The 17318-nt window shown below is 35.1% G+C and overlaps 1 protein-coding gene across 1 annotated transcript; it reads left to right on the plus strand.

The window, feature by feature from the left end:
• LOC18774523 (inositol-3-phosphate synthase) lies at window positions 13355–16839 on the plus strand. The gene is made up of 8 exons (XM_007204993.2): window positions 13355–13842; window positions 14003–14071; window positions 14274–14409; window positions 14520–14767; window positions 14894–15120; window positions 15290–15771; window positions 15971–16033; window positions 16459–16839. Exons 1-8 carry the CDS (start codon window positions 13655–13657, stop codon window positions 16576–16578), a joined length of 1533 nt encoding a protein of 510 aa, XP_007205055.1. The 5' UTR covers window positions 13355–13654; the 3' UTR covers window positions 16579–16839.

Genomic DNA, 17318 nt, shown 5'->3' on the forward strand with positions numbered 1-17318 from the left:
GGCATAAAACCATAACACTGTTCCACAAGAAAGTCCAATCATCACAAGGTGGTGGTGGTGGTTGTGGTATATAAGATTATCAACAAAAGGTATTTGTTTATGTTTCTGTAGACTTTTTTTGTTTTAATTTTATGCCTGTGATATTGGGAGAGAGAAGAATCGAACCTAGAACCTCGGGTGTAAATGTGTTTCTTTCTTTTTGCATGCTTAAACAAGAGGTAAATCCCCTTAATCACTTAAGCTACGAGCTCTTTGCAACTGATATGTTGGCTTTAAAAGTTTATATTTCAATATTCAAATGTATATTGCCAGTCACCCATGAAGAGCAAAATTGTTAACGGGCCGGCTTCCCTTGGGGTCCAATTGCCAATAAATTATGGTGTGAATACGTTGAAGCAGGACTATTCTCAGTAGAGCAATAGAAAATATGTAGAACGCTCTAGCTGTTATCTTCTTTTCCTGCATGAAAGAGAAGTTGCTCTGTTACCAACAAATTTTTAGTAAGCTTCCGGTGATACAACTGTATAATTTGGGGCGGCAATTACCTAGTTTTCTCTAGCGGCACATATATTCCATAAGAATTGTAGTCTTGAAGAGTTCTAGATTCCATATTAATTCTATTATGGGTTTTAATTTTTGTTTAAAGACTATTTTTTAAAAAGACCTATGGGTTTGATTTCTAAATTTGATTAATTAATTAATTTATTTTATAGTTGGGTAAGTCAAAGAAAGAGAGGCAAGAGAGAGAAGGATGGAGAGAGTTTTATGGTTTTTTTCTTTTATTTTTTAAAGATTTATAATTTTTCATAATTTATTTTATTACTTTTATATAATTTGTGGGGCCTATCTACTGCCACGTCATCAATTAACAAATTTGTGAATAGAAAGACTGATGGTAGGTATGAAAGTGGTGTGAAAATAAACTGTGTATGCGACCATGATGAAGAAAAAAAATGATTTATCAAACTTTAAAAGTCGGTAAACTTTAACGTAGTGATAAGCTTATATTTTATATTTATATATATATATTATGCTTCCTTTACTTATTTATTTGTTAATTTCTTTGGATTAAATTAGTTGTTTTAATTGGTTTTGTGAGATCTTGGAAAGAATTGTGAAATAGGAGAAATTGACGTAAAAAGGGGCAAGAAGATGAAGATTGGAGATTAATTAAAAAGAAGCCAAGTCATTCCTTTTGTTGCAAAGAGTATTGTCAAATTTTCAAGTTCAAGATGGTTCAAGTCTTACCAAGTCAAACAAGGAGAAATAAAGAAGACCCTATGTTAGAAAGAATCCTATTTTTATAACAATTGTAATTATATCTTAGATAGGTAGGATTTCTAGGAGTATTATAAATAGGGAGTTTCGGCCATTGATCAAAGGATCCTTAACCCTCCTCCATCAAATTCCACACATACATACTCATAGTCGAAACACTTAAAGGAGAATACGAAGAGAGCTTGCGCAACCTTGGCGTTCTACTTCTGGAATTTAGTGTCTTCCATGTCTTCATCAACCATCATATTTCTTAATAAGTCTTTTATGAACTAATTTCTTTTATAGGGCTACGATGTAGCCTAGCTATACTCAAATTCTTTGATATTATTAATATTATTTATCTATATATGTTGAGTGCTTGTTACTGTTTAATGCTTTCAATTAATTGACCACTAATTGCGTGATTGGAAGAATTCGATTGAGACCGGAATGAGATGCCTAATAAATAGCTTCTTATAACAAGTACCATAAATTACTGTTTAATGCTTTCAATTAATTGACCACTAATTGCATGATTGGAAGAATTCGGTTGAGACCAGAATGAGATGCCTAATAAATAGCTTCTTGTAACAAGTACCATAAATTACATAGCCGACTCAGAAGATTAGGTTATGGTTTGTGTAGTCTTTAATGTTTTCCACAAATCTTAATGAGTTCTTAGCTATGTAAATCCACAACTAGGAATGAAGTGGATTGATGGTAAGGAATATAACTAATATAACTCAGAAGAGAGTATTGGTAAGGTAAGAGAAAACGATTATCAACATGCTAGGTAATTAAGATTTGACAAGCTAGAAGGATTTGGGTGGGATTAGCTAGGTGAAATCAGTGTCCTAGTACTTTATCATATTTATTTTCATCTTTTACATTATTGACTTAATCTCAATTTATTTTATTTACTTAATTAGATTTTGTTGAACCAAAAAAATCCACAATTTTTTTTTTGCCAAGGTTGTATTGGTCAATGAGGCGGAGGTTGCTGCAGAATATTTGTAGAAATGAGGGGGAGATCTAGGGAAAGGTTGCCGTGAGGCTGCACACACAAAATAAATAAATAAATAAAAGCAAGGCTGCAAAGGAAAAATATGAGGGCAGTGAAGAGAGAGCACAGCTTGAGGCTGAACAAAAAAAAATAAAAAACAAAAAACAAAAGGTGCTGTTCTTCTTCTACAATGCTACGAAATTGAAGAGACCAAAGACAACCATTAAGCCATCTGCTGTCCTCTTTTGAGAAATATTTCCTCCATGCTTTTTGAGCAATTCTCTTTCAATCAAATGAGGTCAAACCCGTAAAACAAATTCTATGGATGATGAATCCATTTTTTCTGTGTTAAGCATAGCATGCCACAAATACATAGGTGAGAAACCCAGAAATAATTTTGATGCAAAATTCATGGGTGAGAAACCCGAAATTATTTGGATGCAAAATCCATGGGTGAGTTACCCCAAAATAATTTGGATGCAAAGTCTGTCATTAGATATTAAACCTTGAAATCAAAGCATTGAGTTTTGCACCCCGGATTAATGGTTGATAAGTGTATGTTGAGTCTCAATCCTCAAATCAAATTTCTTGGATAACAAATCCATTTTGATGGAAAACCCATAAATCAAATATTGGGTATTTAACCCACGAGAATGAAGCTCACTCAAGACTCAACAAGAAAGTCTTTGGGTATTCAACTCACAAGAAATGGATGGGGTGTTCGACCCACTGTTTGGCTTAGGGGTGGGCACGATCCGGTTCGGTCCGGTTCTCACCTCAAACCAGAACCAGAATTGATACTATTTAACCAATCCAATTCGGTTCGGTTTAAGCAAATTTTTTTTAAAAACTACCCTATTCGGTTCTGACCAGTTTCGGTTTTGAACATAATTATTAATTTTTTAAATTTATTTCCCAAAAAAATAAAAATTATAATAAATGAGTTTTTTTTCTTTTACTTAAAAATTAACAAATGATCCAATTCATACAATGAGAAATTTTTTGAAGTTGAAGTTGAAAAAATATTAATTATAAAATTTAAAATATAGCATTGGATTTTAAAATTTTGTAATAAAAAAATACAACCGGTCCTGTTCGGTGCGGTCCAGTTTGGTGCGTTGAAAATCCAAACCGATTCGGTCCAGTTTGTTGACTTTTTCGATCAACTAGTTTTTTTTCACTGATCTGGTTCGGTGTTCCAGTTTTCAAGTCTCAATGCCCACTTCTACTTTGGCGATCCTATAAAAAAAAAATGAAAAGGAAGCCTATAAACAAAAAGATGCAAGTACAATAAAATTTGCGGTGGTCGGCTTCATGGTGTTGTGCCTTTGCGCCATTTCCCAAATATGACACTCTCAAAATTGCTTTATGCAAACAACAATGAGAAGAGTCAATAAGATTTAAAAACAAAAGGAAGGCCATATGATTTATTGGCTATGAAAGTCTGTTTGTTTAACTTAGCAAACAAAGAAAATGGGTTTACTGCAAGATTTGTTTTGTCAAATTTTCACTCCAGCATGTCATATGCAAGAGAGAAGGAGAAGGAAGGAAGAATTGGCAAATATAACAAAGGCTAACAAGCCCAAAGCTATCAGCTACAACAATCTAAATATGCAAAGTTTGAGTCAAAACCCAGGCAAACTAAACCAAAAGAAGTGCAGATCCCTCTCAGAGAATACAAATTATGGGAGAAGGCTTCAAAGTAGAGCAAAGCAGTTCATCGACAAATGCTCAAAAGCATGATGGTTTGAGATGCTCCATTGTCCATTAATTCCTTGTAAAACATATTTTTCTGTACAGAATAAAAAAAATAGTATTTGGCTGCACACCAAATAAAAGATGAAGTAAAGGCAACGTCAGCAGTTTTAAAGACAAGGCACAAGAAGTCCAAGACTTGTTGACTCCAACGTTACTAATTGTATGTCGAAGAAAGTAAGCATGGACAGCTATAGAAGGTCATCATATGAATCCCAAGAAGAAAGATTGTAAGCCATGAGACACTATGCCAAGAGGAATGTATCGAAACGTGTCGACAAAGGTTCACGAGAACTAAATAAGTTGGCAGTCAAAGAAGCTCAACAAAATGGCATTCCGATCTATTTGCCTCAATTTTCCCATGAATCGAAGTAGCAAGAGTTTTCTCAAAAAACACAACAATGAAGCCCCGATAAAAACCAAAGAGCAATCTCAAGCCTCTCAAACCTTACTGTCAGCACCAATATCAAATTATGAAGTGTTTAAGTGCAGTCTAAAGGCTAAAAAGATATCAATCCAAAGTGAGGCAGTTCAAAGAACACTAGTATAATTCCACACTCAAGTCAAGATATGAGTGAGGGTATGCAGGAGGCCTAAACCCACAAGGAGTTCATGCGGCCTTGCTCTTCCAAATTCCACTGCTGGGTCATGCTCCGAGCATCAAGCTCATTCTCAAAAGATACCAAGAGAGCATCAATATGGCTTAACAGGTTTGTTCATCACGAGAGCCCATTAATCTCAAATCCTCAAAATCATGCTTGAGGAAAAAATCCAAGTGTCAATGATCGAATTGAGTTAGTGGGTTCATCAAAATAGCTCATTAATTTTCTTTGACATTGACAATAAAAATGGTATAAAACCATTCCAAATTTTCTCATAGGTCATACTCATGCAAATTTCAATGAAATCAAATTCAAATCTCTCAAACACAAATTCTAAATTAATGGGCCACATTTACCCATTAATTTCCAAATAATTGGAATATGTCAGTTTGATCCAATTAAGGGTACGTAGACAGTCTAGCATCCCACTAGACGCAACCGCAACCAAATTTGAATCCCTGGTTTATCTTATCCAAATTCGCCCAAATACTTTTCTAAATGCAAATGTCAATTGTAGAAAATTAGTGGGTTCATCAAAATTGCTCATTATTTTTCTTGGACATTGACAATAAGAAATATAGTACAAAACCATCAATTTTTTCCCCATGGGTCATCTACCCATGCAAATTTCAATGAGATTAAATTCAAATCTCTCAAACACAAATTCTCAATTAGTGGGCCACACTTACCCATTAATTTTCAACTTTTCTCATGGGTCATCTACCTATGAACATCTTGAAATCTCTCCAAATTGTCTCAAAGACACAAATTCTCAATTGGTGGGCCACAATTACCATTAATTTCCAACTTTTCTCACTGGTCATCTACTTATAAAAATCTTAAAATTTCCAAATTGTCTCAAAGACACAAATTCTAAATTAGTGGGCCACACTTACCCATTAATTTCCAAATTTCCAAACCACGTTGGTTTGATCCCTTCAAAAGGGTACGTAGGCAATCTAGAGCAATGTAGATGCAACCACCCAAATCTTAAATCCAAACAGAATCCCTGGTTTATTCTTAGCCAAATTCGCCCCAAACACAATTCAAAATTAAATCCCTAGTTTATTAAGCTAAATTCACTCAATACAACTCAAATCAAATTTCCCTCGCAATGAGTCATTTATTCATTACGATTCTTGAACTATGAGTGGCTTAATTTCCGGAAGGGATACAAGGCACCCTGAGGTTCGATTTAGGGGCACCTGCTAAGCCAAACACACATGTTTTGTTTCTTTATGATGAATCAAAGGGTGTTTCCTTGAAGCAAGGTATTGTAATTAAAAGACATCACGTCTCGAATGGGTTGAACCTAAAATAATAAAACTCTATTATTTAATTAGTGGTTGTGAAATTATGTTGGGAGGTTCATATTTTTCTTCAACAGATTTTAATCATCATAATTCTCTTATCGTTTAAATTCAAATATAATTAGAAATAAATCACTCTAGTATTTGATAGATTAACGATACTCTATTTACTACTGTACTAATTTAAGCGATATTGTTCACTTGCAATTAATCACATCACGCAGTAAAGTGAAAATTACCCTAAATAATAAGTATACCAAATCTTCGTCCTAGAACACATGCATCAATTCATAGAGACTCATTTTATTTGCGCGCTCTAATTCTGAGATGCTAATTAAGCACATTGGTTCTGCAAAGAACCAGATCGGCAGAGCTTTCATTGAAGGCATGCAATTAAAGAAAATATTCAAAATACAATACCGTTCATCAGATATATGAGGCCCAGAAACTTGCTGTAAAAAAATTCGCTTGAAATAGGCATGTAATTAAGAAAGAAATCACTATAGAAAGAAAGACCAGAAAACCTGAGAAAGACGTGTTACAAATTAAACCACAGGATAATTTTTGTACACTAATAATTCATGTACCGGTACCCAAATGTATTTCATGACAACACTTTTCTTGAAGCAGCTTGAAGCAAAAAAAAAAAAAAAAAAAAAAAAAAGGGCATGAAAAGTTCACGGGATTCTATATGCTTCACCAAGGTTTGGGTAGTTGTCCAGAACATTCCGAAAAGCACAAGAATGTCAGTCCTGCAGTTTCTTTTATTCACTTTACCCATATAACCACAATCTTCGAAAGCACTTTTTGAAAAAGTTCTGCTCGAAGGTACTTCCCCTTTTAAAAATTATTATTGGTGTATGTTTGTTGGGATGAGCTGCAGAAATAACAGGCCATTGAGATGCCACATGGTGAATTCATAGCATTCCATTTTGTTCTACACCAACCACCTTGAGCACTTTCTTCCTGACAGTTCTAAAGACAATTGTATTATTTCTTTTTCATTGGAAATTTTGTTGAAATGCTATTATCAAAGAACCAGGATTGAGGCCCCTACGATATCCAGACATTTCACATCAACAAACTTCCTTTCCATAATATTAGCATGCTACCTTAAAAATGTTAAAACGTCATTCATTGCGTGATGATTAGTGTCGCGACGAGCCTCAAAAAAATTTATAAATTATAAAACACAAATAGAAATTAAGAAAAAGAACCAATTACTTCAATTTGATGTAGACATTATAAAAGAGGTGGTCCAAATTCAACGAAAATAATGCCATGTTCAAAAGGCCACCCTAGAACTTTTCCCACAGTAGAAAGCAAGGAAGAATTAGTAGTCGAGAAAATTGTACAAAGAAAGAATATTCACGTCACTTAGACTCCTTCAACCTCAAGAAAGCAAATGTGGTCCAGCACGGCATTGGGGGGGTGACGTTGGGATGTCTCTCTCTCTCTCTCTCTCTCTCTCTCTCTACGGTTTTATTAGGGTAGAGATGCCATTTCCATGTACGTTTTGGCCACTCGATGTGCATGGTGCTCATTTTACCACAAACCCTTTTTGGGGGCAAGTGGCTTGCGTCTTTTGGATATATGTATACCACATGATCCTGACAATTCTAATTGATTGCATGGCCTTCATTTCATTGCAACCTATTGCATTATTGGCTCACACCTTTTATACACGAAAAGAAAATGCGTCTGATTTCCTCTTGTATTGTCTCTTTTTCTCATCATGGTAAATTTTATTTTATTTTTCCTTCGAATAAACTTCAACACTTATCAGTAAGTACACATATTTATGTATAGTCGGGTTGTAAAAATAGAACAAATAAATAGTGGCATAAATATATCAGAAAACCTTTCTCTCACTATTGGGGTATCTTTGTGCCATCTGCCACCAATAATAGTAAGTTGAGTTAATTTCCAGCAAATGACTGGTGCTTGCACTTGATAAATTATGACTGGTTTTAAAGAAAATCACATTTTATTAAGTTTCCAAGTGTCATATATATTCTATATTGTTGAAGATGGTTCGAGAGGTTTTCTAAAATAAGATAACCATTCAAGCTACAAACTTCTCGTATTATAAAATGTATTATTAACAAATGAATTGAGTGTAAAAAAAACAGTTGTAAATAAAAAGGAGTTTCCATTTTAGACCCCCTGAAGCACTTTTTCAAATAAGAAAATTCAATTTCTCACTTTGGCAGCCACGTATCTATGGAAGGGCCGACTAGTTCGCAGTGCAAATGGACATATTCCAAGCGTGTGTAACACACGCTACTACGTTTGTAAAGAGATTAGAGAAACCATTAAGTACCCGTTTGGCATTGTTTAGGGGTCATAAGTGATTTTAAAAAAAATTTGGGAACCCAGCCCCTTTGGTAACCTATGAAAAAATCACTTATTATTAAAAATTGTTGTGGGAGAAAGCAATAAAGGAAAGCTGCTAATGGACTGCTTTCAATTTCTGATTATACGGTAATCAGATTTGAGGAGGCGATAGGTTTAATGAAAATTACAAAATTCCGAAAATACCCCAATATGATTTCAGGTTCTCCTCTTCGAGCGTCTTCTCCTTCCCACGCCACAGACTACTCTTCTCCTTCTCTTCCATTCTTCCTCCATTTTTTTTCTTGTTGGATCAATTGAAGTGGCTGTACTCGCAACTATTATGCCAGAGGAGCCTGGGAGCTTTAAACATTATCATGAACTGGTATTCTAATGGTGCCTTGGTCAACTGTTTTTTTCTTTTTCGCTTTCCAACTGAAGTGTTCTTCATGATGTGAACTGAATCACTTTGGTTGACAGGTGGGCCCAATAAATATCAGTGAATTTAAATACATATATAATTCTGATAAGCAAACTGTAGTATTGTATACAGGTAAGCACTAGTCATCTTTTAGGTTTTACTGACATTATTTTTCCCAAATTTGCTGCCAATTTCTTTTATGTGGTTAAGATGGGTTTACTTATGGCTGTTTTGTTCCCATAAACAAAAGCTTTTTACTTGGAATTAGGAATACATAGAACTTTCTTTAGATATTTCTTTATCCTTTTATATCATGTGCAGTGTTGGTATGCACACAGCTTCTAAACTTAAAGAAATGCAAGAGAGCCTGGAGTCTTCTCGACTCAAGACTTGCAATCTCACAAAAAGTGACTTGGTTAAAGATCACTTGCAATAGCGTGAAATTGAGGCAAATGTGTTGGTTGGAATCCAAGTTGCCCGGGGCGAGATTGATGAGTTTCAAGCTTATGGGAGTTCTCTTGGATATGACTATATAGTGGTGATCGATGACGACGAGTTCAATCTTTTAATGCATTGAGACTTTCACATTGCTATGATGGGGAAGCTTGTGCCTCCAAATCAAGTTTTAAGGAGCAGAGAAGGGAGACACTGTCTTATATATTTGATAGTTTATTATTGTATCTTACAAGTAGAAAAAAATTCATGACTCATTAGCAAGTAGGAATAAAAAAAAGTATTGAAGGCAATAAGAGAATGTGACTTTTACTATTGGAAGGAAGTTGAGCATTTCATTGTCTTCTCTTTTAGCTTGAAATCTCATTTCGTTCATGGTTATATTTTTATGTACTATTTATTATTGATAGCACCTAAATATTGCAATGATTTAACAATTTTAACGTAATACTTTATTTATTTTATGATTAAAATAATTTATAGGTGTTAAGGTTAGAAAACATATTAAATACAAGAATTATATAAGTGAAAGTAAAAATGAAATTGCTTTTCTTTTTACCAAACAATTGAATAGAAACGAAATTTCAACATATGCCCTTTTTAGTCATTAGACACAGCACACAGCACTTTTACACAAAATTTACCAAACACTTATAAACTGATTATTTTACTAACAACACTTTTAACAAAAAGTTTACCAAACGCCAAACTGCTTTCTCTCACAGCTGATTTCTCTCACAACAAATATGACAATGATTATTTTCACAGCACAGCAATGCCAAACTGGCCCTAAGTCTCCGTCACTCATTCCGTTCACACACGGGCCACTGTCGTCGTCACTATTGCACTTCGAGCGCCTTCAGAGTTCGGATACTACCTCGCAACAATTGGGTCCAACAGATTATGCCACGTGTACAAATCCATTTGCTCCATCTTTCTTCCCATGTAACAGACCGTACTTACGTGCGGTTCTGTGGACACCCACACCCTATTTGAAATAAAATTAGAATTTAAATATATAAAAAAAATTTGTCGAGATAAGTTTCATTAATAAGAAATAGATCATTACTCCTTTAGGCAAAGTCCTGAGTTCAAGTCATAGCATCCGTGTAGTGTGTGAGTTTAATATATTATCCCTTCTCTCATTAAGAAAGGTCCTAAAAAAGGAGAAATTATACTGTGATACGGTACTACCACGTGGCAGTGCCATGTGGTAGTACGGACTAATAAAATTATGATATCTGGCATTACTGTTATTAGAGAGAGAGAGAGGAGTTTCATTAGAACACTGTTAATGCTGTTTACTCTCTTTCTCTCTTTTTTATTTTATTTTTATATTTCTTTCAAAGCAAATAACCCCTAACACGTGAATTGTCATTGGAGTCTGCACCAACATTCATAAAATACTTCTGCAGCCAAGAAAAGGAGCCGCCCCAAAAAAATAAAGGACTAGCCTCTGCCAAAAATGGATAATGGTAAATCAAATCAATCAAACAATCCTTTACTTTATACAGCTTTTTTTCCCCCCTTATTTCTGCATGTTGTTTCCGATTGCAGGCTATAATGAAACTCTTCTCTCTCTCTACTAACAGTAATGCCAGATGTCATAATTATATTAATCCGTACTACCACATGGCACTGCCACGTGATAGTACCGTATCACAGTATAATTTCTCCTAAAAAAGAAACAGATCATTACAAAACGGGCCAATACATAACAGCTTAGGTTCAACATATTACAACATAAGAAAATAAAATAAACTTAATCAAGCCCAATATTACCACGAACCCTAGCAACCCAACCAAAAAAGATTATAAAACACCAGTCATCGCCCTAATCATTGCCGGCACTGACAGGTTCATCACCACCCCAACCACAAGAACATGGATTCGTGAAGACACCTGAAAAAACCGACCGATAATAATGGGGTGAAATCGCATCATACTCATATGGGCAAAAAAGGATTAAAAAAACCTCCTAAAAACCAACAGCTATATCACCCATGGTGGGATGGAGGACAATCAAGAGGGAGCTAAAATTGGAGAACTCAGCAATAGCAAGGGGAGCAACAAAAGCATGGATATGAAGGAGGGTTTGCCAATTTAGGCTCCAAGAGAAAACACCCATGAATAATGGGAAGGAGTCGACCATAAAAACTCTCACAGAGGAGAGAGAAACCTCTCATACAGGAGATAGAAAACTCTCACAAAAGGAGAGTAAAAAGAAGAACAAAAGTGATGAGAGGAGAAAATAAGAGGAGATTGGAGGAAAAGAGGGAATGAGGAGAAATGATATCCTCCCCCCTCAAAGACTGTTAAAACTAGGGGTAGGCACGGTCTGATTCAGTCCGGTTCTCACTCTAAATCAGAATCGAAACTTGTATTATTTATCCGGTCTGATTCAGTTCGGTTTTGATGAAAAAAATTATCCAGTTTTGTTTGCTCATTAGCCAACTTGGTTTCCGGTTTTGGACTAGATTTTTTTTGGGTTGAATTTTTGAATTTTTTTTTTTACAAAACCCAATAATAATATATATATATATATATATATATTTTGCTTCAAAATTCACAAATGGCCCAATTTTATGCAAAGGGAGGTGATTAGGCCTAGAAAATTGGAGTTGGGCTTGGGAAAAATTTAGTTACGGGCTTAAATATTTTTATTAAAATATTATAAAATACACAGTCAGTACGATTCGGTCCTGTCACTATAAGAACTAGAATCAAAACTTGACCAAATTGATGAGGTCCGATTTTTGGTCAACTCGGTCCAATTTTTTTTTTTCAACCGATTTTTTAATACTCAGGTATGTGCCAATTGGTTTTCTTTTTTCTTTTTTCTTTTATTTTTAGAATTAAAAAAATATAACATGGTAGTTATGTTCCATAAAAGTAAGACCTACTTTCTAATTTTGTTTTTATTTTTATTTTTTTACTATAAAAAAATGTGAATTTACCATATTATCCTCATTTAATTAATAATTGCAAATGTTTGAATTAACCAAGGACATTTGCTAGTATTTTGAAATTTTCACCATTCTCTGCTTTTTATATATAGATTATCGAAACAAGTAGCAAGCTCAAATTTTTCATAATATCACTTGGAAAAAAAAATTTGGACTATGGAATTAAAATTTATTTTTGTACGGAAAAGTGATTTCTTATCAGTAAGAAGGTTAATATTTTCATAAAATTACCTTTCATTTCATTTTTGCTTGAGTGGTTCTAGCTTTTTTCGGTGGACAGGATATGGTTCTATTTAAACCACAATTTCATTTTTTCCGTTTTTATATACCTTTTAACAATATTTTATTTTATATACACTCAGGAAATGAAAAAAAAAAAAAAACAAAGTCAAAATGGCGGCAATGGACACTTTCAGTGACGAACCCACCCAAGAGTGAGTGAAGACTATAACCTCTACTCGCCTTTTTGATACATGTGAAGTCGCTATATATCTCAATTGAATCTAGGCAAGGTGTTTGATAAAAGTCCATACGAAGGGGTCAAATCTTATTCATATCTTCTTCTTTTTTTGGTCGAAATCTTATTTATATCTTATGTACACAACATGTTGGTTGTCTGGTTTGGTGTTCACGGTGTGATCAATTGTTTGATTATTTCAATTTTGGATTTTACTGATCTACTTTTTGGTTTACCATCTTTATTTTCAATATAGAAATTAGAATATACATATGGTAGGTGGTGCCGTTGCAGGTTGATTTCGTAAAGGATATTACTTGCCTCTTTATCTTTAAAGAGATATTCTTTCTTCTTGCAAATCATAATTTGACACATATACAAAAATAATTTATAAAAAATATAAAATAAAAACTTATGTATACATGCCACACTGCTATTGATAGGAATATAGGAGCTCTTACTTACCTTGTAAGGAGGGAAGTATATTCCTTTGGTAAATACCTTGGGGTTTAGGGCCTTGGATTCTACATTTGCCCCCAAACATGATAAGATCTTGATTTCGCCACTGAACACTTTCGTATAACGAAGAAGCGTCAATAATACATATTCTTGCAAAAAGAGGCATTATGTAAGGGAAGAAAATGAAATTTTCTTTTGAGAGTTTTCGTATCAGTTTTGCCTCTTCGATTATGCCAAATTGGAAAATTTTATATTTTGAACTTACAAAAATAATGTACTATATGCCTATATGGGGAAAATTAGAGGTCTAAATAGAAGCAACCTTTTCTCTTCTCTCTTTTATCTTTATTCATAATTTTTGGGTTTTGCTGTATTTGCATGGCCAAGCTTCTCCAAACCGAGAGCCAATAATACTGAGGCACTAGAAGCCACTCAGTTGAGCCACGTGTAGCTGCAGTGTCACATCTCCTCTATAAATACAGCGCAATGGAGCAAGTTGAAGGAGCAGTACAAGCCTAGGATTGAGAACTGATAAGTAGTGCTACACCTTAATCTTTATCTTCTCTCCGGTCTTTGTTTGGTTCCATAGAAAATCTAATTTTCTCGGGGAGGAAGAACAAAAACAGAGATTGAGAAAATGTTCATCGAGAGCTTTAAGGTAGAGTCCCCTAATGTAAAGTACACGGAGAATGAGATTCATTCCGTGTACAGCTACGAGACCACTGAGCTTGTCCATGAGGAAAGGAAGGGCACATACCAATGGATTGTCAAGCCCAAGACTGTCAAATATGAATTCAAGACTGATATCCATGTCCCCAAACTAGGGTTTGCATCACTAACCCAGACCGTTTTGTTTTGCCATTTCAAAATTAAAAATGAAATCTGATTGTTGGGTTATGATTTTGTCTTTCATAATTTTTCTGGGTAGGCCTTAAAAGTTTTGATTTTTATTGATTTGATGTGTTTGTTGATTTCTGGGATACAGGGTAATGCTTGTGGGCTGGGGTGGAAACAATGGCTCAACTCTTACTGCTGGTGTCATAGCAAACAGAGAGTGAGTGCTTCAATTTCTTCATTTCCACCTGCATTTTAGTAACAATTTTTATTTGGGAATCAAATTTAAGCTCTAATCATTGTGATGGTTGTTCAGATTGTGTTTGTGCTTTAAAATGTTGATATATTTTTATTAAATGTTCCACTTTGTCTGTACATGAATTTTTTATTATTTGTAAGATATGGGTATTGTAAATTCTCAGAGGAATCTCCTGGGCAACCAAGGACAAGGTGCAACAAGCCAATTACTTTGGCTCACTGACCCAAGCCTCATCAATCCGTGTTGGGTCTTTCAATGGAGAAGAAATCTATGCCCCATTTAAGAGCCTGCTTCCTATGGTAATTTTATACTTTTGATTTCTTAATTGGTGTTTCAGTTGCTTCTGGTTTAATTAATTATGTAAAATTATACATTAACATTAATTAAGACCTAAAATTTTGGTTTTCAGGTTAACCCAGATGACATTGTGTTTGGGGGTTGGGATATAAGTGATATGAACCTAGCAGATGCTATGGCTAGGGCCAGGGTCCTGGACATTGATCTGCAAAAGCAACTGAGGCCATACATGGAGTCCATGCTCCCACTCCCTGGAATATATGACCCTGATTTCATTGCTGCTAACCAAGGTGCACGTGCCAACAACGTGATCAAGGGGACCAAGAAGGAACAAGTCCAACAAATCATCGAAGACATTAGGTACTAGTTAATACTAAAATCTAATTAATTAACACAAATCAACAGTGTTAACTGTCAAGTGTTTGTCCTTTTAAGGAAAGAAAGTTTGGTGCTAATTAGTGCTTTATGTATGTGCTAATTAAACAGAGAGTTTAAGGAGCAGAACAAAGTGGACAAGGTGGTTGTGCTGTGGACTGCCAACACTGAGAGGTACAGTAATGTGGTTGTGGGGTTAAACGACACCGTGGAGAACCTTTTGGGTTCAGTGGACAAGAATGAAGCTGAGATTTCTCCTTCCACCTTGTATGCCATAGCTTGTGTTCTTGAAAACGTTCCTTTCATCAATGGGAGCCCGCAAAACACTTTTGTCCCAGGTAGCCTAGCTAATTAGCTAATACCCTTTTTATGTTTTCTTTCTTTTGCAAAAATTTTGGCTAATAAATACCCTTTTCTCATTTCTTTCTTATTTTCCAAAATTTTTAGTTAATAACCCCTTGCTCCAATCAAGTGCTTGATGTGATTGAATGTGACTGTTATTGGCAGGGCTAATTGATTTGGCAATAAGGAGAAACTGTTTGATTGGTGGGGATGATTTTAAGAGTGGTCAGACCAAGATGAAATCAGTTTTGGTTGATTTCCTTGTTGGGGCTGGCATCAAGCCAACATCCATAGTGAGCTATAACCATCTTGGAAACAATGATGGCATGAATCTTTCAGCCCCACAAACCTTCAGGTCCAAAGAGATTTCAAAGAGCAATGTTGTGGATGACATGGTCTCTAGCAATGGCATCCTCTATGAGCCTGGTGAACACCCTGACCATGTTGTGGTCATCAAGTATGTGCCATATGTGGCAGATAGCAAGAGAGCCATGGATGAGTACACTTCTGAGATTTTCTTGGGTGGGAAAAACACCATTGTGATGCACAACACCTGTGAAGACTCCCTCTTGGCTGCTCCTATCATCCTTGATTTGGTTCTCCTTGCTGAGCTCAGCACTCGCATACAGCTCAAATCTGAAGCAGAGGTATATTTGATTTTGTAACAATAATAATACAATTGCTCACTTTTAGCTTAATTGTTCACAATTGGAGCATAACTAGCTTGGATGTGCTTGTGCAACAGTTATTATTTAGAAGCCACATTATATTGGTCATAGTAGCATTAATAATGACTTGTCATTAGAAATGATGCTAAAATGTTTTTCTGTCTCCTTTTGTTTACAGGGCAAGTTCCACTCTTTCCACCCAGTGGCAACCATTCTCAGTTACCTCAGCAAGGCTCCTCTTGTAAGTCTAATATCAATGGTTTTGTCACTGTCATTGGTATACATCAGTTGCTGTTATGAGTTTATTTTTGCACATTAATGCTTTTGAGAGGTATCCAGAAATGAAAGACAGGAAAAAAAAAAAGAAAAAAAAAAGAAAAAGGAAATTAGAATTCAAGTGGTTGATTTGACATTTATTTTTTCTGGTTAAGATTCCAAAGTAGCTTCACAAAAGAGTGAGGGGGAAAAGTGTCAGAAATATTAATTGGGTCATGGGGGAATTGGGCTTCAAGTAGTTGATTAGACATTTATGTTTTTTAGTTGAAAAAAACGTGGTGGCTTCACATGAGAGTGGGGAAGGAGGTTGGAAAATATTAATTAGGTCATGTGAGTCTTGAAACTACTGAGTGATTTATAACAATCTGGTGTGGTGTGTTGGCAAAACAGGTTCCGCCAGGCACTCCTGTGGTGAATGCACTGTCAAAGCAGAGGGCAATGCTGGAGAATATCCTGAGGGCTTGTGTTGGTCTGGCTCCTGAGAACAACATGATTTTGGAATACAAGTGAACCAAAGAGATGGAAGATTTGATTCAGAAAGTTCAAGAATCACTCCCTTCCTGTTTATTTAATCTGGTGTTTGCAGATTGTGTGAGTAGTCTTTGTGTTTGATCTTTTACTTTTCTATTTCTAGGTGATCCCAAAGTATGTAATGCAGTTGCTTCTAGCTCATTCAGAAGCAAGCAATTGTAATGGAATTAGAAATTTATAATATTGGACGGTAGTTATGTGCCTAGTTGTGCAATGTCATTATGCATATTTAAGTTTCAAGCCTGCCCTTTTTCTACTACCCTGTTCTGTTGCATAGCATTTCAAGATAGCTTAATTGCCAAAAAGTAAGCGTACAAATTTGTTTGGTTCTTGAGGAAAACCAGGAAAGAGGAATTTCTCAAATCAACTTTCAAAAGAAAAAAAAAACATTAACCCTTCAGTGCATTCTTCACTGGTCTCAGTTTCTTAACATCAGAAACATTCTGTACTGATGGAATTGGCAGGTGGCCATGGCAGAGTTGAATAATTTGAGGACCATAAAAGATGAGTAAGGAGTAAGTTCTAATGATCCCCCCTGGGTTTTACTTTCCTTCCTTAGAGAAAATTTGGAAAAATAAGTCAACATTAAATACACATTTTGCATGACCATATTGTCCCCATTAACAATTTAGAATTACAATATAGCATTAAATGCATGCTTTTTTTTTTTTTTTAAATTTCATATGGGTATAATTGAAAAATTAAACAAACTTTGTTTT

Source organism: Prunus persica, chromosome G6 (genome assembly GCF_000346465.2).
Source record: "Prunus persica cultivar Lovell chromosome G6, Prunus_persica_NCBIv2, whole genome shotgun sequence".
Taxonomy (NCBI): Eukaryota; Viridiplantae; Streptophyta; class Magnoliopsida; order Rosales; family Rosaceae; genus Prunus; species Prunus persica.